General features: G+C 41.5%; 1 protein-coding gene across 4 annotated transcripts in view; it reads right to left on the minus strand.

Annotated features, from left to right (window-relative positions):
- pcgf6 (polycomb group ring finger 6) overlaps positions 1 to 25308 on the minus strand; it is an 86523-nt gene that overhangs the window by 49098 nt on the left and 12117 nt on the right. For 3 of the 4 annotated variants that reach the window (XM_087998821.1, XM_087998819.1, XM_087998822.1), the window contains exons 2-6: positions 24972 to 25071; positions 24077 to 24173; positions 23555 to 23610; positions 22263 to 22322; positions 19312 to 19444 (exon numbers count right to left, since the gene is read on the minus strand). In XM_087998821.1, coding sequence (XP_087854947.1) covers positions 19312 to 19444; positions 22263 to 22322; positions 23555 to 23610; positions 24077 to 24173; positions 24972 to 25071 — 446 coding nt within the window. The remainder of the gene's footprint in view (positions 1 to 19311; positions 19445 to 22262; positions 22323 to 23554; positions 23611 to 24076; positions 24174 to 24971; positions 25072 to 25308) is intronic. The other variant, XM_087998820.1, reaches the window with a different exon arrangement.

Genomic DNA, 25308 nt, shown 5'->3' on the forward strand with positions numbered 1-25308 from the left:
GAGCAGATGAGACAAAGCAGGAATCACTGATAAACAGATTGTCTGATCAATTACAGTGGCATTTTCTTTCTATTTTTTTGTAATTTTTAGGGCTCAGATATTACAGGAGGACAAATGGATTTTCCTTTTGAATTCATTAATGACCACTTATTTATACTTTTGATCGCAGGTTCAGCATCTTCTCCAAGACATTAAAGCTGAGAGTATTGCTGCCTATTTTAGCAGTTGAGGTTACAGGACCACTGAATGTTACAAAATAGAAAAAAAACATCCGTCGCATCAGATTAGTGATGGTGCCACACAGTCTAATCACACTCACCTACTCACTTCCCCATACAACATGGGCAAGTCAGTAGTCTACCCAGCACGTATGAATAAATAATTAAGTGTCAACAGAGCTTGTTAAAAATTTAATTGACCTCAGTAATATCCTGCCCATGCCATAATTTGATTGGTATGAACAGCGGGTTGCATGGAATGAGCCTCCCTTTTTTAAAAAGAATGATAGTAGGAATTGGAGGAGATACTATTTTCAAAGGCGATTCTTGCATATGTTGGCCAGACCCCTCAACCTCACCACCAGCTTCTCACCTACCCTGCAGAGATGAGGTCCACCAATTTCTTCTCCTTTGTCTGAGTAGACTTTAAAACATACCCTTGCACTGACCTCACTAAAGTGGCAAGTCCCTTCCCATCCTTTGCCACCAACCAATTGGTCAGCAGCTCCATAAGGTAGTACTTTCTCCCCAGTGCAATGGCTGCAGGACAGGCGTCTTCTGAGTCAGTTTGCTAGCCACTGAGTTTCTCTCCATGGAGGGGTTAGAGATGTTATGCTCTCAAGGCCACCCCTGTAAAAGTCTGCCCATTAACTCAGTTTCTTCCTCTATAGAACTGTTGAGTATTTACAGCCCACTCCTTTAGTTATAATACCATTGATTCAGTTTGACACTTTATCCCTATGTATTTATGCTGTCCCTTTATTGTCTGAGTATGTGCACACCAATCTGCTCCACTACTCCATCTCACTGCTTAAAGCACTTTTCCATTCCTTATACAGTCGGTTCTGATATAATATGATAGGTCCGTTCTCATGTGACATCGCGTTATAAGATAATCATGCAATAGCCACACCTTTTAAACTAATGGGGCCGGAATTGACTTATATGCAATACAGGTAAGGAAAATTCATATTCTACAAATAATGGTCTAAATTCTTCCATCACATTAAAGCCAATTCGCAGTGAAGAAACATGCATTATAGCAGAACCAACTGTATTGCTTCTGAAATGGTTTTGCACTTGTCTACATTGAAAGGTGCCAACCACACCCCTGGCACACACACCCCCACCCCAATGCAACTCTCTTGGAGAGGGATCTGGGAGTGCTAGTCGAGGATTCTCTAAAGATAAACATGCAGGTTGAGTCCGTGATTAAGAAACGAATGCAATGTTGTCATTTATCTCAAGAGGGTTGGAATATAAAAGCACTGTTGTGCTACTGAGACTTTATAAAGCTCTAGTTAGGCCCCATTTGGAGTACTGTGTCCAGTTTTGGTCCACACACCTCAGGAAGGACATACTGGCACTGGAGCCTGTCCAGCAGAGATTCACACGGATGATCCCTGGAATGGTAGGTCTAACATACGAGGAACGGCTGAGGATCCTGGGATTGTATTCATTGGAGTTTAGAAGATTAAGGGGAGATCTAATAGAAACTTACAAGACAATACATGGCTTGGAAAGGGTGGACGCTAGGAAATTGTTTCCATTAGGTGAGGAGACTAGGACCCGTGGACACAGCCTTAGAATTAGAGGGGGTAAATTCAGAACAGAAATGCGGAGACAGTTCTTCAGCCAGAGAGTGGTGGGCCTGTGGAATTCATTGCCGCAGAGTGCAGTGGAGGCCGGGATGCTAAATGTCTTCAAGGCAGAGATTGATAAATTCTTGATGTCACAAGGAATTAAGGGCTATGGGGAGAATGCAGGTAAGTGGAGTTGAAATGCCCATCAGCCATGATTGAATGGCGGAGTGAACTCGATGGGCCGAATGGCCTTACTTCCACTCCTATGTCTTATGGTCTTATCAATCAATCTTTTTCAACAGTCTTTCAATACTTAAGTTACCATTTGGTCCCAGCAACAGATTCCTTTATTAGCTTCTCAATTCAGAAAACAAGATTTACATAAATGGCTACTGCAATGTAGAATCATGATAATGGTCATATAACATGTGAAATGAAGAGACAGGTAGAAAAATGGGTAACAAGGTGGTTACAAAACAGATAGTAAGGAGTTAAACTCAGATTTATCAACTTGTGGAAAGTGGTGTGCCACCATACAAACCTACAAATTAGAAGCAGAAGTAGGCCACTCAGCCCCTTGAGGCCACAGTGAGGACTGCAGATGCTGGAGATCAGAGTCGAGAGTGTGGTGCTGGAAAAGCACAGCAGATCAAGCAGCACCCGAGGAGCAGGAGAATCGATGTTTCGGGCATAAGCCCTTTATCAGCCCCTTCAGCCTACTTCAGACTTCAATAAGACCTTAGCTGGTTTGATCACCCCACATTCTTGATTATCCTGATCACCTTTTACCTCCGTACTTATCAAAAATTTACCTACCTCTGCATTAAAATATTCAAAGAATCTGCTTTCACCACCTTTTGAGGGAGACTTCTTGAGACTCATGATGCTCTTTGAGAAAGATTTCTCCTTATTTTCGTCTTAAATGGGAAGCAACATATTATTAAGTGGTGACCCCCCCACCCCCACCCCCCCAGTTCTACGTTCTCCCATGAAGAAAAAATAACTTTCCCACATCCATCTGCCAAGATCCCTCAAGAACTGATATGTTTCAGTCATGTTGCCTCTTATTCTTCTAAACTCCAGCAGATACAAACCTAGCCTAGGCAACCTTTCCTCATCAAGACAATCTACCCATTCCAGGTAATAGTCTAGTAAACTCTCCCTAGTTTCTAACATACTTCCAACACATTTATATCCTTTCTTCAATAAGGAGACCGTTAGTGCATTTAGGATTGGCACTGGGACTACTATTGTTCTTTGTTTACACAATTGATTTGGAATCAAAGTATAATTTCAAAATTTGCTGACATTCTAGAGTGGAAGACAAAGGCAGATAATGTTGAAACGATTGGAAATCATCAGTGGAAAATGATAGAATTGACAGGTGAAAGGTCACTGAACTGAAACATGAATGCTGTTTCAAACTCCACAGATGACATCTGGGGTATTGAACATTTAATTTTTCCAGCATCCTCAGTATTTTGCTCTTTTAAGACAGAAGGATACCAGAAGTGTGTTTTTTTTTTAATTACAAAAGGGTTTTTAAAGAGTATGTGCACAAAAGATGTTTCACTTGCAGGCAAGTTAAGAACTAGAGAAACCATAAAGGCAAAATTCTCATCATTTAATTTGATAGGAAATTCAGGAGAAACATATTTATCAGAGGGTGGTGAGAAGGTGAGACTCACTACTTTAAGAAGTAGTTAAGATGAACATATAGATACATTTAACAAGAACATGGATAAACATATGTGGGAGGAAGGAATAACAGGATATGCTGACAGATGGGAGACATAACATTGAGCTGGAGTCCACAGAAGAATTACCACTTTCATGGGTGGTGGGAAAAAAAATTTAGGAGTGAAAAAAAATGCACTAACGATCTGGAATACTGTCTTAACTGGTGACATTCCAAATACAAAAAGAACACAAGACTAATAGAACTAAGGTACAGCTTCCAAATTCTCAACAGAAGAGAATATAAATAGTTACAGCCTGAGGGCTGAGTTAAACATCCTTAAAAACAGGAGCCAGTACCAAACCGTGGCACATTAGACTAGACTCAGCTGCGCCCAGAAGGCTGTGTAGGATTGAGTCACTTAAATCACAAGTCAACTTTAAACATTAAACCTGCAGCATCATCCAGTGTCAGCAAGGATTCTGTACTTGAAGAGCTTCACATCTCCTGACAAAAACTGCAGGCAATGAAAAGTTGTGACTTGCAGAACTACATTATTTGTATTTAAGAAAATCCATGTTGTTACTTGGGATATGGGGGCCAAATGTAATATTTCCAAATTTCTGATTACTGAAAGCTAGAAGAGAATGTCTGATGTAAGGAGTAATGCAAAGAGTCTTTGGGGAGATTTGAACAGACTGAGTGGGTAAGCTACAAAATTGTAGAAAAAATATTATGGGGAAAAGTGTGAGATCATCACACTAGAAAAAGATAGACAGGGAGACAGGGAAGTGTTGTTGTCCAAAAGGATCTAGGTTCCCCTGTACCTGAATGCTAGCATGTAGGGGCCACAAGCAATTAGGAAGGCAAATGATGTATTCGCTTTTATCAGCCAAAGAGTCATAGATCCATGATCATATTGAATGGCAGAGGAGGCTCAGGGGTTTGATTGGCCTAGTCTTCTATGAAAGATAATTTCAGTACAGAAATAAAGATGTCTTGCTCTAACAGCCTTGGTCAGACAGCAGCTGCAGAGTACTATTTACAGTTTTGGTCCCTTACCCTTATGCTTTCCTTAGAGGGAATGCAACAGAGATTCACTAGACTGAATCCTGGAATGGCAGGATTGTCTTATGACGAGAGATTGAGGAGAGTGGGCCTGTATTCTTTGGCATTTAGAAGAATGAGATGTAACTGCAGTGAAACCTTCAAAATTCTTAAAAGGATTGAAAAGGTCAATGCAGAAGGGGTATTTCAGCTGGCTGGGAAATAGTGTGGTCTAAAACAGTCTCAATATGAGAAGCAATCCATTTAGGATTTAGAGGAGAAGGAATTTCTTCATGCAGAAGATAGTGAATCTTTGGAATTTTCTACACCAGAGGGCTTTGGAAGCTCAGTGATTTGAGTGTGTTTAGGATAGTGGAAGATAGATGAATTTATAGGTATGAATGACATGAAAGGATATGTGGAAAACGCAGGAAAATATTAATGAAGTATATGACCTACAGTGGCGGAGAAGACTTGATGAGTTGAATGGCCTACTCCTGATCATATTTACTTTTATTTTCTGTTGCCATCCCTAATTGTCCTCAAACCAAGTGGCTTGCTAGTTTATTTCAGAAAGCAGTTAAGAGTCAACTATGTTGCTTTGTGGCCTGGAATTGTATGTAGGCCAAACCAGGGAATGACATTAGATTTCCTTCTCTGAAGGACATTAGTGAACCTGGCTTAATCACTGACAATTGATACCCATTTTCAACATTACCGAAACCAGCTTTCAAATCTTTTTTCTTAATTGAATTTAAATTCCACCAGTTGCCATGGTGGAAATAGAATCCAAGTCTCCCAGGACATTAGCCTGGGCCTCTGGATTACTAGTTCAGTGATATTACCATCAGATCACCATCGCCTTAGTAATTCTACCTGTACTGCAGAATCATCATTTTAGGCTTACAAACTGCAGAGATCACTAACTTCAGCACAAAACCCTCTCTCACCACCACACTATATACTGACCAACAAACACAAATTGACCAATAGCACAAATCTCCTTTCTCTCTTTCTCACCTCCTCACCAAAAACATTGAAAAAAATCTTTACTTCTGATCTCTCTACTATCACAGATGACAGTCTTCAGCCAACTTGTTTCACTCCACATGACAATAAGGAATAAATGGGCATGCTAGTTACAGTCACATTTCTGGGCTCCAACAATATCCCAACAAACCACTACCATCATATGTTCCAGAACTAATCATGGTCCCAGCTACAAGTTCCTGAGGGAGTGCAGTTAAGGTTTACAAAATTGATTCCTGGGATTGCAGAACTGATGTATGATGAGTGTTTAAGTCATTCAGGATTGTATTGACTGGAGCTTAGGAGAATGAGAAGGGAATTTCATAGAAATCTGCAACATTGTAACAGGACTAGACAGGTTAGAAAGACGTTCCCCATGGTGGGGGAATCTAAAACCAGGATCATAGTTTAAGCATAAAGGATAAACCTTTTAGGTCTGACATGAAGAGAATTTTTTCACCCAGAGTGTTGTGGGCCTGTGAACTCATATCACAGAAAGTGGTTAAGGCCAAAACATTATGTGTTTTCAAGTAGGAGGTAAATATAGCTCTTGTGGCTAAAGGGATCAATGGATATGGGGGAAGGGTGGGAACAGGGCTCAATGATCGGCCATGAGCTTATTGAATGGCGGAGCAGGCTTATGGGTGGAATGGGTATCCCTGCTCCTATCTTCTATGTTTACTAGAAGGGGATTGCAGCTATAAAAATAGGCTGATAAAGCTCAAATAATTCGAGAGAGCAAAAAATACAAAGGAGATTTGAAAACTGGTTCAAAGTTGTGAAGGATTTAGATAGGATTAAGTTAAAAGAAACTTTCCATTGACTATTTGATGGCCAGTGAACATAGATTTAAAGCAATTGGCAAAAGCATCAGTGGCAACATGAGAACATTTTCTGAACCAATTAAATAGTTAGGGTTTGGAGTTCACTGTCTGGCAGGTTGGAAATTTTCAAAAATTGAACGAGTATATGAAGATGTAAAAATGGCTATGGAGATATGGGAAAGCACAGGGTAGTGGGATTGGCTGGCTTGCTCTTTGAAAGAGCTGGTGCAGAGTGGATAGACTGAATGTACATTGATTAAACAAAAGATTTAATGAGGTCTGGAGCTGAGTGACTCCAGTGGGACCCTGGGCATCCAAAGCCTGCACTTTCTTACGAAAATGCGGTGTCAGGAATTGGACATAATTACTCCAGAAACACATAGCTTCAGCATAATTTCCTGAATTATTTACCCTTTTCTTCAACAAAAAGGCCTGTCTGGTTATTAACTGCTTTGTTAAGCAGTCCTGCAATCTTCAAACAATAATACACAAAATGTTCCAGGTCTCTTTTTGCATTCCTTTTGAAACTGTTAAATTGATAATCATAGAATCATAGAATCCCTACAATGTGGAAGCAGGTCATTCAGCCCATTGAGTCAATACTGACCCTCTGAAAAGTATCCCACCCAGATACAACCCCCTACCCTATCTCTGTAACCCTGCATATCTGTGGCTCATCCACCTAGCCTACATATCCTTGGACACCATGGGCAATTTAGCATTGCCACTCCACCTAACTTGCACATCTTTGGACTGTGGGAGGTAACTGGAGCACCCAGAGGAAACCCATGCAGACATGGGGAGAATGTGCAAACTACTGACTGTGAAAGGAAACTGGAGCACCCAGAGGAAACCCATGCAGACACAGTGAAAATTCGTCACCAACAGTTGCCTGAGAGTGGAATCAAACCTGGGTCACTTGCACTGTGAGGCAGCAGTGCTAACCACTGAGCCACCACGCCACCCGTTTGGTTTATGTTATCACTTCTCAATCGTCCCTCTGGAATATATCAGACCATATAAGCAATACCCACTGTGTTTATTTTATCTCAGCTTTAAAAGGCTCCTTCATTTTTTATTAACTCAAACCAAACTGTCTTTAAACCTTCAAGGACACTCTCTCTTCCTAGCACAGTAAAAATTCCTGAATCAAAACTATTACCCCCACTCTATTTATTTCCTTCCCTATATTTCCTAAAAACCTTGAATCCAAGAACATCAATTCTGACTCCACTATAGGTTTTATTGCCACTGCCGACCAGTCTCAGGAGCCGGACATTCACAATCTTAAAAGTTTCTATTCGGTCATCCCTCAACCTCCTGTGTTCCAGTGCAAACAAACCCAGTCTAACCAATCTTTCTTCTTAGCTAAAATCCCTCATAGCAGGCAACATCCTGGTACACCTTTTCTGTACCTGTGCAAAGTATCCACATCCTTCTGGACGTCTGGTGACCAGAACTGTATGCAATATTCCAAGTGTGGCCTAACTGAAGTTCTGTAAAGCTGCAGCATAACTTGTCTATCTTTATACTTTGTGACTGTAAAGCTGCTCCTTTTTTGTGGTATTTTCAGTGTCGCAGCTGATTTACTTGAATTCTAGGAGCAGTAGTTACTGTTTCATAACCTGTTGCATTGTTTTGGAACTTTGGTAAAAAAATCAAAATCATGGCACTTTAAAAAGGAGGAAGGGAGACAATGGCAGAGACCCCATGGGAAGTGATTCAAACCAGAAAGAAACTACACTGCTGTTTGACATGGCATATCTCTCTACCCCCTTGGCTCACAAGCCTCATTCCTGATGAAGGGCTTATGCCCAAAACATCGATTCTCCTGCTCCTTGGATACTGCTTGACCTGCTGTGCTTTTCCAGCACCACACTCTCAACTCTGACCTCCAGCATCTGCACTCCTTACTTTCTTCCTGTAATGAGGGTTACGTCAGGTTCCAAGCGATCGATTGTGTTAGGGGACTCTCTAGTCAAAGGCACAGACATACGTTTCTACAGCCAGCAGAAAAATCAGAATGGTGTGTTGCCTCCCTGGTATCAGGATTAAAGATATCTCAGGGAGGGTGCAGAATGCTCTCAAAGGGGAGAGGGCCCAGCAGGAGGTCATTGTACACAGGAAGGGAAAAGGATGAGATTCTAAAGGGAGAATATAGAAAGTTAGGCAGGAATTTAAAAAGGCAGTCCTCCAGGATGGTAGTATCTCGATTACTCCCAGTGCTACGAGCTAGTGAGGGTAGGAATAGGAGGATAAAGCAGATGAATGCATGGCTGAAGAACTGGTGTAGGGGAGAAGGGTTCACATTTTTGGATTATTGGAATCTCTTTTGGGGTAGAAGTGAACTGTATAAGAAGGATGGATTGCACCTGAATTGGAAGGGGACTAATATTTTGGCAGGGAGATTTGCTATAGGTGCTCGGGAGGATTTAAACTAGTAAGGTGAGATGGTGGGACCCAGGGAGATAGTGAAGAAAGAGATCAATCTGAGACTGGTACAGTTGGAAAAATAAGTGGGTCAAACAGTCAGGGCAGGCAGGAACAAAACAGAGAACAAGGTAGGACTGATAAATTAAACTGCATTTACTTCAATGCAAGAGGCCTTACAGGGAAGGCAGATGAACTCAGGGTATGGCTAGCAACATGGGACTGGGATAATATAGCAATTACAGAAATGTGGCTCAGGGATGGACAGGCCTGGCAGCTTAATGTTCGAGGATACAAATGGGGGGGAGGCGTTTTTGATAAGGGATAGCATTACTGCTGTACTTAGGGAGGATATTCCAGGGAATACATTCAGGGAAGTTACCTGGGTGGAACTGAGAAATAAGAAAAGGATGATCACCTTATTGGGATTGTATTATAGACTCCTAATATTCAACAGGAAATTGAGAAACAATTTGTAAGGAGACTTCATTTATCTGTAAGAATAACAAGGTGGTTATGGTAGGGGATTTTAATTTTCCAAACATAGACTGGGACTACCATAGTGTTGAGGGTTTAAATGGAGAGGAATTTGTTAAGTGTGTACAAGAAACTTTTCTGTTTCAGTATGTGGATGTACCTACTAAAGAAGGTGCAAACCTTGACCTACTCTTGGGAAATAAGGCAGGGTAGATGACTGAGGTGTCAGTGGGGGAGCACTTTGGAGCCAATGACCATAATTCTATTAGATTTAAAATAGTGACAGAAAAGGATAGACTGGATCTAAAAGATGAACTTCTAAACTTGTGGAAGCCTAATTTTAATGCTATTAGGCAAGAACTTTCAAAAGCTGATTTCCACAGGTAAAGGGATGTCTGGAAAATGGGAAGCTTTCAAAAATGAGATAACTAGAGCCCTGAGACAGTATTTTCCTGTTAGGGTAAAAGGAAAGGCTGGTAGTTGGAGGGAAAGCTGGATGACTGGACAAATTGAGGTTTTGGTTAAAAAGAAGGAAGCATATGTCAGGTATAGACAGGAGGGATCAAATGAATCCTTAGAAGAGTATAAAGGTAGTAGGAATATACACAAGAGGGTAAATAGGAGGGCAAAAAAGGGACATGCGATAGCTTTGATAAATACAGTTAAGGAGATTCCAAAGGGATTTTCTAAATACATTAAGGACAAAAGAGGAACTAAAGAGAGAATAGGGCCCCTCAAATACCAACAAGGCAGCCCATGTGTGGAGCCATAGGAAATGGGGCAGATACTAAATGAATATTTTGCATCAGGTTTACTGTGGAAAAGGACATGGAAGATACAGAATGTGGGGAAATAGATGGTGACAGCTTGAAAAAATGTCCATATTACAGAGGAGGTGGTGCTGGATGTCTTTAAATGTATAAAAGTGGATACATCCCCAGGACTGATCAGGTGTACCCTAGAACTCTGTGGGGAGCTAGGGAAGTGATTGCTGGGCCTCTGCTGAGATATTTATATCCGCCAAAAGTCACAGATGAGGTGCCTCAAGACTGGAGGTTGGCTAACATGGTGCCACTATTTAATAAAGGTGGTATGGAAAAGCCAGGGAACTATAGACCGGTAAGCCTGACATCAGTGGTGGGCAAGTTGTTGGACGGAATCCTGAGGGACAGGATGTACATGTATTTGGAAAGGCAAGGACTGATTAGGGATAGTCAACATGACTTTGCGTGTGGGAAATCATCGAGGAGAAAGTGAGGTCTGCAGATGCTGGAGATCAAAGTTGAAACTTTATTGCTGGAACAGCACAGCAGGTCAGGCAGCATCCAGGGAACAGGAGATTCGACGTTTCGGGCACAGGCCCTTCTTCAGGAATCCTGAAGAAGGGCCTGTGCCCGAAACGTCGAATCTCCTGTTTCCTGGATGCTGCCTGACCTGCTGTGCTGTTCCAGCAATAAAGTTTCAACAGTGTGGGAAATCATGTCTCACTAACTGTTTTTTGAAGAAGTAACAAAGAGGATTGATGAGGGCAGAGCGGGAGATGTGATTTATATGGACTTCAGCAAGGCGTTTCACAAGCTTCCTCATGGGAGACTGGTTTGCCATTTGGAAACAGAACTGGCTTAAAGGTAGAAGGCAGAGGGTGGTGGAGGAGGGTTGCTTTTCAGACTGGAGGCCTGTGACCAGTGGTGTGCTGCAAGGCACTGCTTTTTGTCAATTATATAAATGATTTGGATGCGAACATAGGAGGTATAGTTAGTAAGTTTGCAGATGACACCAAAATTGGAGATGAAGTGGACAGCGAAGAAGGGACCTTGAGTAGATGGGCCAATGGGCTGAGAAGTGGCAGATGGAGTCTAATTTAGATAAATGTGAGCTGCTGCACTTTTGAAAAGCAAATCAGAGTCATGGTAAAGTCCTGGGGAGTGTTGCTGAACCAAGAGACCTTGGAGTGCAGGTTCATAGTTCCTTGAAACTATAGTCACAGGTAGATAGGATAGTGAAGGTGTTTGGTATGCTTTCCTTTACTGGTCAGAGCCTTGAGTATAGAAGTTGGGAGGTCATGTTGCAGCTGTACAGGACATTGGTTGGGCCACTTTTGGAATACTGTGTGCACTTCTGGTTTCCTTCCTATCAGCAGGATGTCGTGAATTTGAAAGGGCTCAGAAGCAATTCACAAGGATATTGCCAGGGTTGGAGGATTTGAGCTGCAGGGAAAGATAGAATAGGCTGGGGCTATTTTCCCTGGAGCATCAGAGGCTGAGGAGAGACCCTATAGAGATTTAGAAAATCATGAGAGGCATGGGTAGGATACATTTTCTGAGGTGGGGGGGGTCCAGAACTAGAGGGCATAGATTTAGGGTGAGAGGGGAAAGATATAAAAGAGACCTAATGGATGTAGGCTTGCTCGCGAGGTGGAAGGTTCATTTTCAGACGTTTCATCACCATACTAGGTAACATCTTCAATGAGCTTCCGGACGAAGCACTGCTGGTGTTTCCTGATTTCTATTTATATGTTTTGGTTTCCTAGGGCTGGTGATGCAATTTCCTGTTGTGATGTCATTTCCGGTGGTGATGTCATTTCCTGCTCCTTTTCTCAGGGGGTGGTAAATGGGGTCCAATTCAATGTGTTTGTTGATAGAGTTCCAGTTGGAATGAATGCATCTAGGAATTCTCTTGCATGTCTCTGTCCTAGGATGGATGCGTTGTCCCAGTTGAAGTGGTGTCCTTCCTTATCTGTATGTCAGGATACTAGTGAGAGAGGATCATGTCGTTTTGTGGCTAGTTGATGTTCATGTATCCTGGTGGCTAGTTTTCTGCCTGTTTGTCCAATGTACTGCTTGTTACAGTCCTTGCATGGTATTTTGTAAATGACATTAGTTTTGCCTGTTGTCTGTATAGGTTCTTTCAAGTTCATTAGCTGCTGTTTTAGTGCGTTGTTGGGTTTGTGGGCTACCATGATGCCAAGGAGTCTGAGTAGTCTGGCAGTCATTTCTGAGATGTCTATGATGTAGGGGAGAGTGGCTAGGGTTTCTGGACGTGTTTTGTCTGCTTGTGCTCATTGGATAGTCATTCTTTTTGAATACACTGTATATGTGGATATCCATGATCCTATCACCAGGAAGGTAACACATCATCCTGGATTCTCGTTTGCTGGCACAGAAACGCCTATCTATTCCCCTGACCACTGAATCCCACTACATCATTTCTATGCCTATTTCTCCCTCCCTCTACAACAGAACCAATAATGGTGCCATGAATTTGGCTGCTGCTGTTATCCCCTCAGAGGCAATTACCCTCAACAGTATCCAAAATGGTATCTCTGTTTTGCAGGGGAATAACCACACAAGTTTCTTGCACCGCTGCTTAGCCCCCCTGCTCTGCCTGGTGGTCACCCATTCCATTCCTGCCTGTGGAGTCTGAGTCTGCAATGTGACCACCTCTCTATACATGCTATCCACGACATTCTCCGCCTTGCGAGTGTTCCACAGTATCCTCAGATGCTCTCCAACTCTGAAACTCGGGCTTCCAGAAGTTACAGCTGGAGGTATTTCTTGCACACATGAAGGTCCTAGGCACTGGAAATGTGCTCAGCTTTCCAGATCGAGCGAGAGGAGCAGACTACGATTTGGAGCTCTCCTGCCATGTCTTACCCCCACGGTGGCTCAGTGGCTAGCACTGCTGCCTCACAGCGCCAAGGACCCGGGTTCGATTCTCGCCTCAAGTGACTGTCTGTGTGGAGTTTGCACATTCTCCCCTTGTCTGTGTGTGTTTCCTCTGGGTGCTCCAGATTCCTCCCACAATCCAAAATGTGCAGTCAGGTGAACTAGCCGTGCTAAATTACCCATAGTGTTAGGTGTGTTAGTTAGGGATAAATATAGGGTAGGGGAATGGGTCTAGGTGGGTTACTCTTCAGAGAGTCAGTGTGGACTTGTTTGGCTGAAGGGTCTATTTCCATACTGTAGGGAAACTAATCTAATCTAAAAAAAACTTACAATGTTAAATCCTTTTACTACTAAGTTGAAGCTTCTGATGCTCTCTGCTCCAATAACAATTTCTCAAAAGTTACCTGCTACTCACCAACAAGAGTTTCCAGAAACGGTTTAGGCTCACACAGATGAGAATAAAACTATCTTGCTAAATTGCCTTGCTAAGGGTGTATTTGTGGGATGCTTCCTATGTTGGAATAGATGATGATTAGTAGTTATATCATATATTATCTTGTTAAGTATTTCCTTAGAATTAAGGTTATGTCAATTCTTCTTTTTTCTATATTTTAATTATGCTGTAAGAATAAAAATTGTGTTTTGCTTCAAGCCTAGTGGTGGACTAATCCAATCACACCTGGAACACAGTATCTCACACTTGCCTTTAAATAGATATAAAAGTTAGGGTATAAACTATCTCCTTACTATATTTTGGTGTAGGTTGTCTGAACTGGCCTCCAACAGTGTCGCTTGGTCAAACTCCTGCATTGGGGTCTACCTACAGCACATGGATGGCAACGGTTCAAGAAATTAGCTCACCACTACCTTCTCAAGGGCAACTAGATGAGCAATAAATGCTGGCCAGCCAGCAGCAAGCACATCCCACAAGTTAATTTAAAAAAAGTGAAGTTGAGACCACAACCAGACTAACCACAATCTTGTGGAATGGTGGAGCGGGTCCAAAGGGCTGAACGGCCTACTCCTGCTCCTAAATCACGTATCTCTCCACCACTGTACCAACTCCTGGAACCGTCTCCCTAATAGCGCCATCAATTTACGAACATCAGATGGACTGCCGCACATCAATTAGGGACAGGCAATAAATGTTGAGCTTGCTAGCAACGTGTACATCCAGAGAATAAGTAGCTTTCATGCTCTCCTTTCTTCTCCTCTTACCCTATGTAGTCTGATTGGAGTCTGAATCTAACATTCTATTAATCTTGGCCTCACATGGCTTGCTGTAGAACATCATTGGAGTTGGCTGCTACATTCAGTTCATGAACAACTGAGCAAACTGATTGATCTGTACAGGCAGTGCAATGGAACAACATGCAGCATGTGCACCCCAGGCACTTAAAAGCTGGCCAGCGAACAGTACAGACATGTCTATATCAAGGATGGAAATATTCAACATGATTAAAGGTCAAATCTGAAAGTCTTTTTTGTCAAATCTGAAAGTATTGCAGCGAGGCAATTATCAATAGACAAACACTCAAAACCTGTAGTTAGTGCTGGTTAAATTGAGTTCAAGACACAAACAACTCTCACGCCTTCACTGCCAAAGTAAAACAACTAAACCCTCACCACCTGCCCCCAACACCTCCCCCCTCCACATCCAGGTATAACTAAATTCTCACCCTCCCAAACCCAGGTACAACTAAAGCCTCACCCCCAATCCTGGCTACAATTGTTGCACGCAATAATACAGTCTCAAATCACATGATATGAGAACCTGATGGTGACAATGAAGCAATTACTCCAACATAGATAGTAGCTCATAATTTTGCATCATTCTAGAGTTTAGTCAGTATTGTGGCTACACAGTGTGTAACTAACATCTGTAGTGACTAGCATAAGGTCAGGACATTCAGACAAGACTTGCACCAGGATCCTGATACAGACCTGCAATGAAAAGGCCAACCATGCAAAAAAAAATCATATAATGATCCTGTAATTAACATCACCCAAAGGGTTCAACACATTTCTGTTTTCCAGAAAAATATCTAACTCTCAAAGCCTGTGGTCTCTGCAGCCACCCAGTGGGCACCAAGTATAACAGCACCCCAAAATCTGAACAAGGCATGACAATAAAGTCATCAAAATAATCAAGACATGATAAAGTTAGTACATCCAGATGAAAGAACTATGATCATGAGCTATAATGAATAAAAAAAGACACTTATGATTTTATGGAACATTTAACATGCTTCTAATTTCTGATATTTATTTGTCTTGGAGCAGGAAATCCACTTGCGACAATGTAACATGAATAGTGCCACTCAATATGGCTCCATCAGGAACACTAATTATCCTGAGAAGATCAAGCTGAGGCATCAGGGAGTCTGGTAACATGAGTCCTGATTAGACTCCACCCCCTCTTGAACCAACCCCAATACTACTCTCAAAATCATCCAAAGGACAAGCATTGAGCCAAATAAGAATTTAGAATGTACAATATTGCTGTTAAGGGAATATTATGGTGTAATAATAGTGTCCTGGATTCAGAGGTGTATAATAATATCTCATATGTTCATTTGAAAATATCTACAATATTGCTGTCTAATTTCTCAATGTAATATAAAATTCTGACATTAATATATAATTTTAAAGGAAGTATAGGAAGTCTAAAATCAGATATTAGACAGTGCCAGGTTGGAGGAAAGGCCATTTTGACCTAGTACACATAACCCTTCCAGATTGTTGCATTATCACAATGTAGCATCAAACTGCATTCTGAACAACCTAGATTACTAGCCCTTCTCAATGTTCCTTGCCCCAGGATAAAATAAACTCTCCCTAATATCAATTTGAAATTAAATCTAAATGGAATGTTGTCCGTTACTACAAATCAAACAGGAATATTCTGGGTTTCATGTATCTACTTTTTTGAATGCCCTGCCTTGTTTCTAGGTATTAATTACTGGAGATGCTAAAGAAGGTTGTACTGAGAGTTTTACTTCACAGCATCATACAATACTGTAAGCACAAGGCAGGAGCAGGTGAAATTACCCCTGAAAGCCCCTGTAAAATTCACTGATGGGGTAACTGAATATCAGAAAAGTTGCCCTCATAAGTTGAATGCAAGTGAGCAAAATGTGCCTTCTGACATTCAACTGCATTGAAAAGGCACACCGCAGTTGACTTATTGTACTTGGTAAAGTGTAGCCACTGCGTTCTTTTATTCTTTCATGGGATGTAGGTATCACTGGCAAAGCCAGAATTTTTGCCCATTCCTACCAGCCCTTAAACTAATTGACTTGTTGGGCCATTTCAAAAGGCAACTGAGAGTCAACAACATTGTTGTGGATGTCGAGGTCTCACCAGGTAAGGATAGCAGATTTCCTTCCTGAAAGGACTTTATTGACCCAGATGGGTTCTTTATGACAATCAATGATAGTTGTCACAGACACCATTACTGATGTAGTTAAATGAACTCAAGTTTCTCCAATTGCCACAGTCGTATTTTAACCTGTCTACAAAGCATTAACCTGAATTACTAAGTGAGTGAGATTAACATGATGTCACCATCACCCTCTTTACAGAATACAGTCAATGCCATTTTATGAATGATTTCAGGTGTCAGTAGTCTAAATTGCATGGCACATGGAGAATGACTGATGGAGGAAGGCTGGAGTAGAAGGTGCACAGGCCTAGAATTCAGACTAAGGAAGGCAGCTAACCTGAGAAGAGAGACAGACTTACAGGGAAAGGGTGGACTGAATTTCGAATGTAGAATGTATAATTAAGGAAGTCAGTGATGCCCTGCCTAGAGGAAGGTTGTACAGGATGTTGGTGAGGCCTCTTCTGGAATATTTATGCAGTTCTGGTTGCCCTATTACTGGAAGGATATTATTAAACTTGGGAGAGTTCGGAAAAGATTTGCCAGGATGTTGCCAGGAATGGAGGGTTTGAGTTAAAAAGATTGGCTGGAAAGACTGGGACTTTCTTTTCAGCAGAGTAGGAGTTTGAGGGGTGACCTTATAGACATTTAAAAAATCATTATGGACATACATAATGTGACTAGCATGGGCCTTTTCCCTAGAGTGGGGAAGTTCAATACTATTTTTAAAGTGAGAGGAGCAAGTTTTAAAAAGGTCATGAGGGGCAACTTTTTTTCACATATAGAGTAGTTTGTGCGTGGACTGAACTGCCAGAGGAAATGGTGAATGCAGGTACCGTTGCAACAGTTAAAGCACATTTGGATAAATACATGAATAGGAAACGTTTGGAGAGATTTGGGCCATATGCAGGCAAGTTTAATTTGGGAGTCGAGAGTGTGGTGCTGGAAAAGCACAGCAGGTCATGCTTTTCCAGCGCCACACTCTCAACTCTGATCTCCAGTATCTGCTGTCCTCACTTTCTCCAAGTTTAATTTGGGAACATGGTTAGGATGGCCTACTTGGACTGAAGGGTCTGTTTCCAGGCGGCATGACTCTATGGTTGGCTGGGTGCCTTTTGCTTATGGTGTGAAGATTTTTGACCTCAGACGATACCAAAACCTGGGAGGACTTTTTGCCCACCCTTGCCATAAGATTCACCAGCTACACATGTGTGCGTGTGTAATGAACTGCGAACAGTCCCATCACATGAGAGAAGCTGAATCACCCCCGAGTTCAAATGATGATCGGTTCCACGCGCAAATGCTGAACCTAGACTCCGTAATAAAAGATTCACAGCATGTATCAACAATGGTGACTAGGAGACTGTCTTCAACCGACATAAAAAACCCATTTGGTTCACTTACGTCCTTTCGTGAAAGAAATCCCTTAACCCAGTCTGCCATTACGTGACTCCAGACCTAAACACTGTGGCTGACTCTTAAATGCTCACCAAAATGGCCTAACAAGCACTCAGTTCAAGAACAGAAATGTTATGCTATCAATACCCACATCCCACAAGAGAAACACAACATAAATTTCTAAAACTTTTCAAGATTTCAGGATATTCCAAAGTACTTCACAGTCAATGAGGTATTTTCAAAATGTAGTCACTGGTGGAAATGTGCCAGTTAATTTGTATGCAAAAATGTCCAAAAACAGCATGTGATAATGTCAGGGACATTCATATTGTTGCTACTGAAAGAGAGCTCAATTTTGGCCAACATACTGCATAATCCTGTCCTTCAAATATATATTAATGATCTGGATGAAGGGACTGGGGGCATTCTAGTGAAGTTTGCCGATGATACAAAGTTAGGTGGTCAGGCAGGTAGTACTGAGGAAGTGGGGAGGCTGCAGAAGGATCTAGACAGTTTGGGAGAGTGGTCCAGGAAATGGCTGATGGAATTCAATGTGAGCAAATGCGAGGTCTTGCACTTTGGAAAAAAGAATACCACCATGGACTACTTTCTAAACGGTGAAAAAATTCGTAAAGCCAAAGTACAGAGGGATCTGGGAGTGCTAGTTGAGGATTCTCTAAAGGTAAACATGCAGGTTGAGTCCGTGATTAAGAAAACGAATGCAATGTTGTCATTTATCTCAAGAGGGTTGGAATATAAAAGCTCCGTTGTGCTACTGAGACTTTATAAAGCTCTGGTTAGGCCCCATTTGGAGTACTGTGTCCAGTTTTGGTCCCCACACCTCAGGAAGGACATACTGGCACTGGAGCCTGTCCAGCGGAGATTCACACGGATGATCCCTGGAATGGTAGGTCTAACATATGAGGAACGGCTGAGGATCCTGGGATTGTATTCATTGGAGTGGACGCTAGGAAATTGTTTCCGTTAGGTGAGGAGACTAGGACCCGTAGACACAGCCTTAGAATTAGAGGGGGTAAATTCAGAACAGAAATGTGGAGACATTTCTTCAGCCAGAGTGGTGGGCCTGTGGAATTCATTGCCACAGAGTGCAGTGGAGGCCGGGACGCTAAATGTCTTCAAGGCAGAAATTGATAAATTCTTGATGTCACAAGGAATTAAGGGCTACAGGGAGAATGCGGGTAAGTGGAGTTGAAATGCTCATCAGCCATGATTGAATGGCGGAGTGGACTCGATGGGCCGAATGGCCTTACTTCCGCTCCTATGTCTTATGGTCTTATGTAGTATCACAGCTCGCATATGTTCACCTGAGAGTTTAGACAAGACCAAAATTAGCACGTCAACTGAAACACAGTCACTCTAACAGCACAGTATGCCATTAGTACTGCATCCATCAACAGTATTAATCCTCTGACAGTACAGCTGTCTCTTAGTATCCACATGTTAGCCACTGAACTGAATGACCTGAATTATATATTTGGTTTAAAATGTCACAAGGATTTTCACATGTGAGTCACTTGAAGCTCTGGTTACTGTCTGCAAGTCAAGTTAATGTTACTTACCCAATAAATTCGAGCACCAATGAGATCTCGAGATGAGGCGATGATGGACTGTCCAGGGGAACCATGGGTAATGCCAGCTTCTTATCCAGCGATTGGATACGGCTCACTTTACCATTGCTGGGCACCTGGACAACTGTATAGCCACAGAATGACAGAAACCATCAATGGTTAAAGGTAGCTCATATGTAGAAACAGCCTGCCTTAAGTATAGCCAAAGGAAGGATTTTCAAACTCAATTTAATACTGAGCTGCAAAAGGACATATTAAGCAGATGACCAAAGGCTTCGTCAAAATTATCACTAGGTTTAGAGGAGGAATTCAAGAGGTTAGGGCCAAGGCAGCTGATGGTTGTCAATGACAGAACAATTAAAACTGTTCAAAAGACCAGAATTAGCGAAGCGCAGATATCCCAGAGAGTTGAGAGCTGGAAGAAATTACAGAGATAGCAGGAGTGAGAAAATGGAGAGATTTGAAAACCTGGATGGGAATGATAAAATTGAGGCACTGCTGGGCTGGGGCCAACATATGTCAGTGAGCAAAAATGTGATGAATGAACAGGATCTGGTGCAGAGATCAGCATGAGAACATAGGAAAAGTCAAGTCTCGCGGTAACAAAGGCATGGATCACATGTTGACAGCAGATGAGACAAAAACGATGAAATAGATGGTGTAAGGATGGAACTGAGACTCGTCAGCATACATATTTGTTTTTCAATGATGTTGCAGTGGAGCACCATTAAGGTCGAGGTCAAGATAGATCTTTGGGGAACAATAATGTACCAATGCAGAAGCAAGAAAACAGGCTGATGCAAGAGACCTTCTGGTTAGGTTTGGTTAGATAAGAATGAAATTAGGTAAAGGCATTCTCGATCCAGCAAGACACAGTCACACTGAAATTAACGGAATTAAATGGGGACATCAAGTGGATGCTTATCCTCCAATGAAATATTGTCAGTGTGATTAAAGAAACTTATATTTGTTGGCAACCATGAGCAAAATGTCCTAAGTTATGGAGAAGACATGACTTGGTCAATACTGGTCCCCTGTCCACACTCCCTACTCCAAATGTGGCCAAAGCATCAGTTACAGAATTTAGGAGAGGCACAAAAGCCATGTATTACTGGGTGAGATTCCATTACCTCATTTAAATGATACAGTATTCTTCCAAGCATCTGGCTGAAGGAGGAACATGTGAAAATCAAATATGGACTTGAGAGAAGAAATATAAACTAGAATTTAAGGTTGTCTGGTTTTTTTTAATTCAAACATGGAAATCTTCCTCCCTGTTACAGTCAACATTCAAATTCAGAGAGGTCAGGTTCAACCCTTCACCACACACTGGTTATTCTGGCACTTTCATAGCATCAACACCCATAAATCAATTGGGTTTGTCTGTTTACTAATTAGCGTCAACATGGTGACACAGCACAGAGCTGTACCCCACTGCCAAGCAAACACATACTGTTGTGTTCAAATTCATGCTGAACACCAAATCTTACCTATGATCACAAAAGCAATACATTATATTTCTTCATGGGATTGATGTATGATCTGTTATTTAGGGCATTGTTTGAAGCACAGCAGATTTACAAATATCAGTTACTACTGAAAATCAGATGCAGCCACTAATTTCTGAATAGATTTCATCACTATCACCATTTGGAAAAGATGACAAATTTGAGTCCCAAAGGAGCTCAGTCTTTGAGGGCTCTAGAAACTCTATTACACAGCAGGGTGCAGGGGCTACACCCTTCATAGTACCAACCCCAGCCCAAACAGCTGAGAAATTTGAAAGTCAAAAATAAAGTGTTTATTGCCAATGCAAAAGTGTCCATTGAGGTCCATCTGCACATGTGCAGTTGCACCTGCTCTGGAGGAATGAAATTCTGTTCATAGCATTCTCTGTGATAACACATCTCTAAATTTTCAATCAATGCGAAGTTGCCTCCGAAAATGGAGCTGACTCCTCAAACTGCACATATTCCATCCTGTAATAATTCCATTGTGGGTTGTTATCCTTTGGAGAATTATTATTCACAAAAAGACAAATTAGTTAACATTTCAGGAATCAAGAGAAAGACTGTTCCTGCTCACAGCAACAGCTATTTTCTTTTATATACATTCACAGGATGAGGGCATCGCTGGCTAGGCAGCATTTATTGCCCATCCCTAATTGCCCAGAGGATGGTTAACAGTCAACCACATTGTTGTGCTCTGGAGTCACATGTAGATCAGACCAGGTTAGGATGGCACTTTCCTTCCCTAAAGGACATCAGTGATCCAGATGGAATTTTCTGGCAATTTCCTAGTCATCATTTGTCTCTTAATTCTAGATTTCCTAATTTTTTATATTGAATTCAAATTCCACAATCGGCCATGGCAGAATTCGAACATGGGTCCCCAGAACATTATCTGGGTCTCTAGATTAACAATCCAGCGATAATACCATGAGGCCATTGCCTTCTAATGTGGTTAATTAAGGCCTGTGAAAATAACAAGAACAAATTTCAGTGCATAGCAAAGTCGGATGAGAGTTCTCAGTTTGGATTATAGGCCAGGAGGGACAAACGTAATTGTAGGAGATTTACTATATTGTCAGGTGCAACTCTCTTGCCTTTCATATTCATGGCCTGCAACGCTCATAAAACACAGACAGTGAAAGCTTCAGGTTTCTTTTGATGTACTCAGTGTCTATGCAGATGAAAGACAGAGATGTAGGACTAGGTGAAAGTTACCCGGGCTCTGAAATAATGAATCACTTCAACATGAGATATGTATCCATCAGCAAACAGGTCGCACTCCATATTTAGTGGTTCAGTTCTGGAGTTGTCATTTCACTCAACAATGACCCTGATTCAGCAGATGCCACACACAGAACACAGTACAAAAGTTCCACTCCAGAAGCCATAGAATAAAAATTTAGCACCTGAATCATAATCTTGAGAACTCACCTGGTCTGGGAACCGCAAGCCCTCTTTCTCGGTAGAAATCATGAAGTCGCTTATTTTCACCTGAGTACAAAGAAGTTCACATTACTCAGCAACAAAATATAGAAATGAGAGAATTTAACTTTTAAATAACTAAACCCTTCCAGTGACTGGTAAGGTGAGCAACCCGATTCAAATTATAAGAGTGAAGATTATAGGTTAAAAGCTCTGACTAGAAAATAGAGGGTAACTCACAATGTTCATCACACCCAACAGGAACATATAACTAAATTTAGAAGATTGACAGATCATCATCTTACTGAAATATATAAGATTCTGAGGCAGCCAAGAGTGTGTTTCTCCTCGTAATAGAATACACCGTTAAGGCGGCACAGTTTAAAAATAAGGGATCTCCCATTTAAGACTGATGTGAAGAGAAATTTTTCTCTCACAGAGTTGAAATTTGGAACTCTTTTTTTTCCCCCCAGCAAACTGTGGAGTCATACTCACTGAATGTATTCGACTTTTTTTTAATCTGCAAGGGACTGCAAAGTTATTGAGGTTAGACAAGCAGGAATGAGAAATAAGGTCACAATCAGATTGGCCATGATTTATTAAAAGGTAGTGTGGTTTAGAGGAGCCAAATGGCCTCCATCTGCCCCTATTTCTTATATCCTTATTGCCTTTTTTGTCCATTTCATCTGGATGGGGGTAGTGAGGATTAAAACCCAGTGTTAATTGCATCCAAGCCTGATGTGCATTGTGTGGGAGCAATGTAGAGTTTTCCTGTTTCTCTGTTTTGTGGGCGGCACGGTAGCACTGCTGCCTCACAGCGCCTGAGACCCAGGTTCAATTCCCGCCTCAGGCGACTGACTGTGTGGAGTTTGCACATTCTCCCCGTGTCTGCGTGGGTTTCCTCCGGGTGCTCCGGTTTCCTCCCACAATCCAAAGATGTGCAGGTCAGGTGAATTGACCATGTTAAATTGCCCGTAATGTTAGGTAAGGGGTAAATGTAGGGGTATGGGTGGGTTGCGCTTCGGCGGGTCGGTGTGGACTTGTTGGGCCGAAGGGCCTGTTTCCACACTGTAATGTAATCTAATCTAAAACACCTGTGAACCTCACTAGATACTAGCAAGCATCTTTACTGTTGAGTCAGGATATTTCTGTTTTGAATATGCAGCAAACTTGCTGAACTGGGAAACTGTTGCATCCATATGAACTCAGTAAAGTGGCTGGTAACATTCATTCTGCTGACTTTCAGGGAATAACATGCTAATGTGCTTGAAAACTTATTTAGTGTGATTACCATCACTTACTGCTTTCTAAGTTGGGCACGAGCTTGTAAACGATATCTTGTAGTTTTCTGTCCAGTCTGAAGAAATTAAAGAAAATAAAAAGAATCACACATTAATCAAAAAGGATTAAGTGGGTAAAACTGTAAGTTTGTTTAATGCTAGAATGTGTGAGTTCACCCACTCTAGATTTCAAAGTTAAATCGCATTACTTTCTGATTGGCGAGAATCTAGGAGCTATGGGAATCTTTAAAGACTTTGAATGATCAAGTGCTGAATTGCTAAAAGCTGGTACATAGTTATAAAAATTTATTTGAAAATAAAATAAAATGTTGGCCTTTATTTAAAGCAGCTGGAATAGAAAGGAGAGGAATGAATGCTTTACATATCAACAGCCTCAATCACAGCATAACGAAAATCAGACTGGTCATTATATAGGTAAAATCACTCGATCAATACTGAGGCTAAAAGGGTTACATGATTAGTTTGGATTACATTGGTTAAGTTTATATTCCTTTTCCTGCTCCCTGCCTCTCCCCTGCTCACCTTATGTTATACAACGGTTGTGTCTGATGGACAACAATGTTGCATTTCGGACAGCGGTTGCTGTGCTCAAAATGTTTCACAATACAGCTCTTACAGACTGCAGAAACAGAAGGAAGAAATTTCACAATGAAACAGGGTGCACTGAAAAGATTCTGATAGTCAAACAATCAAGTCAGTGACAGATACTGTCAGAAACATCGAGCACTTCCATTGCAGTTTCTAAATTGTGAAAACTGTTCTTGTCAGTAACCCTGAATTCTACAGGTGAGATAACAGAAACTATTACCATAGAAGGGGAATCATTACAGAGATGAATCATTCCGAAGTGAAGTCAGGGGAATAAAAATTTGGATCTCCCTCCTCCAAAAGGTGTGGATTCTGAGAATCAGTCAGACCATTTAAATGGAGACCAATTATTTCGGAAGAAAGTTGGCTGGACCTGAAACGTTAACTTTGCTTTCTCTCCATAGTTTTCCCAGCAATTTCTGCTTTTGTTTATGATTTCCAGCATCTGAAGATCTTTGTTTTTTTTTGTTATTTTCTTGTTTCGAGATAGATTGTTGTTGGGTAAAGATCAAGGTATGTGGAGTAACAGTGGGGAAATGAATTGAGGTACAGATCAATTATGATTGAACTGAATAACAGAATAGGCTTGTGAGACTAAAAGGCCTCTTGCTGTTCCTATCTGTGATCTTGCAGTGTTTTGGTAATTCATTGCTGCACTACCTATAGTAACTGCACAATATAATCACTCTAGGAAAGTGTTTTAATATGCATTTGAACAATGATACTATCCAACAAAGCAGTTTTATGTTGCACATTATTAGAAGCACAAAAACAGGTAAAACAATCAGTGATTGTTAAGTGACCATTTGTCTCATGCAATTATACTTACATGTGTGCAGACATTCTGTGATGGTGGTTGCATCAATAAAGTAGCCTCCACAGACAGGACACAGAATATATGGATTCACATCAGCTAGACAAATACTCTGCTGGAAAGAGATCAGGTCCTTTCAGTACGTTTCACTGGTAAAGGGATCTGTCATTATAATACATCTGCCCAGAACATCTGTTGCTTGACATAGGAAATAGGAACAGCAGTAGTCTATTCAGCCTGTCATGCCCACTCCACCATTCAAGAAGTTTATGATTGATCTTCTACCCCCAGCGCTGTCTTTAAAATCCAGAAATGTATCACTTTCATTCTTACCAAGCTCACCAGTTTAATC

The sequence above is a fragment of the Chiloscyllium plagiosum genome, unplaced genomic scaffold (genome assembly GCF_037043375.1).
Source record: "Chiloscyllium plagiosum isolate Xiang-an unplaced genomic scaffold, Cpla_swu_hap1 HiC_scaffold_22, whole genome shotgun sequence".
In the NCBI taxonomy this organism is placed as follows: domain Eukaryota; kingdom Metazoa; phylum Chordata; class Chondrichthyes; order Orectolobiformes; family Hemiscylliidae; genus Chiloscyllium; species Chiloscyllium plagiosum.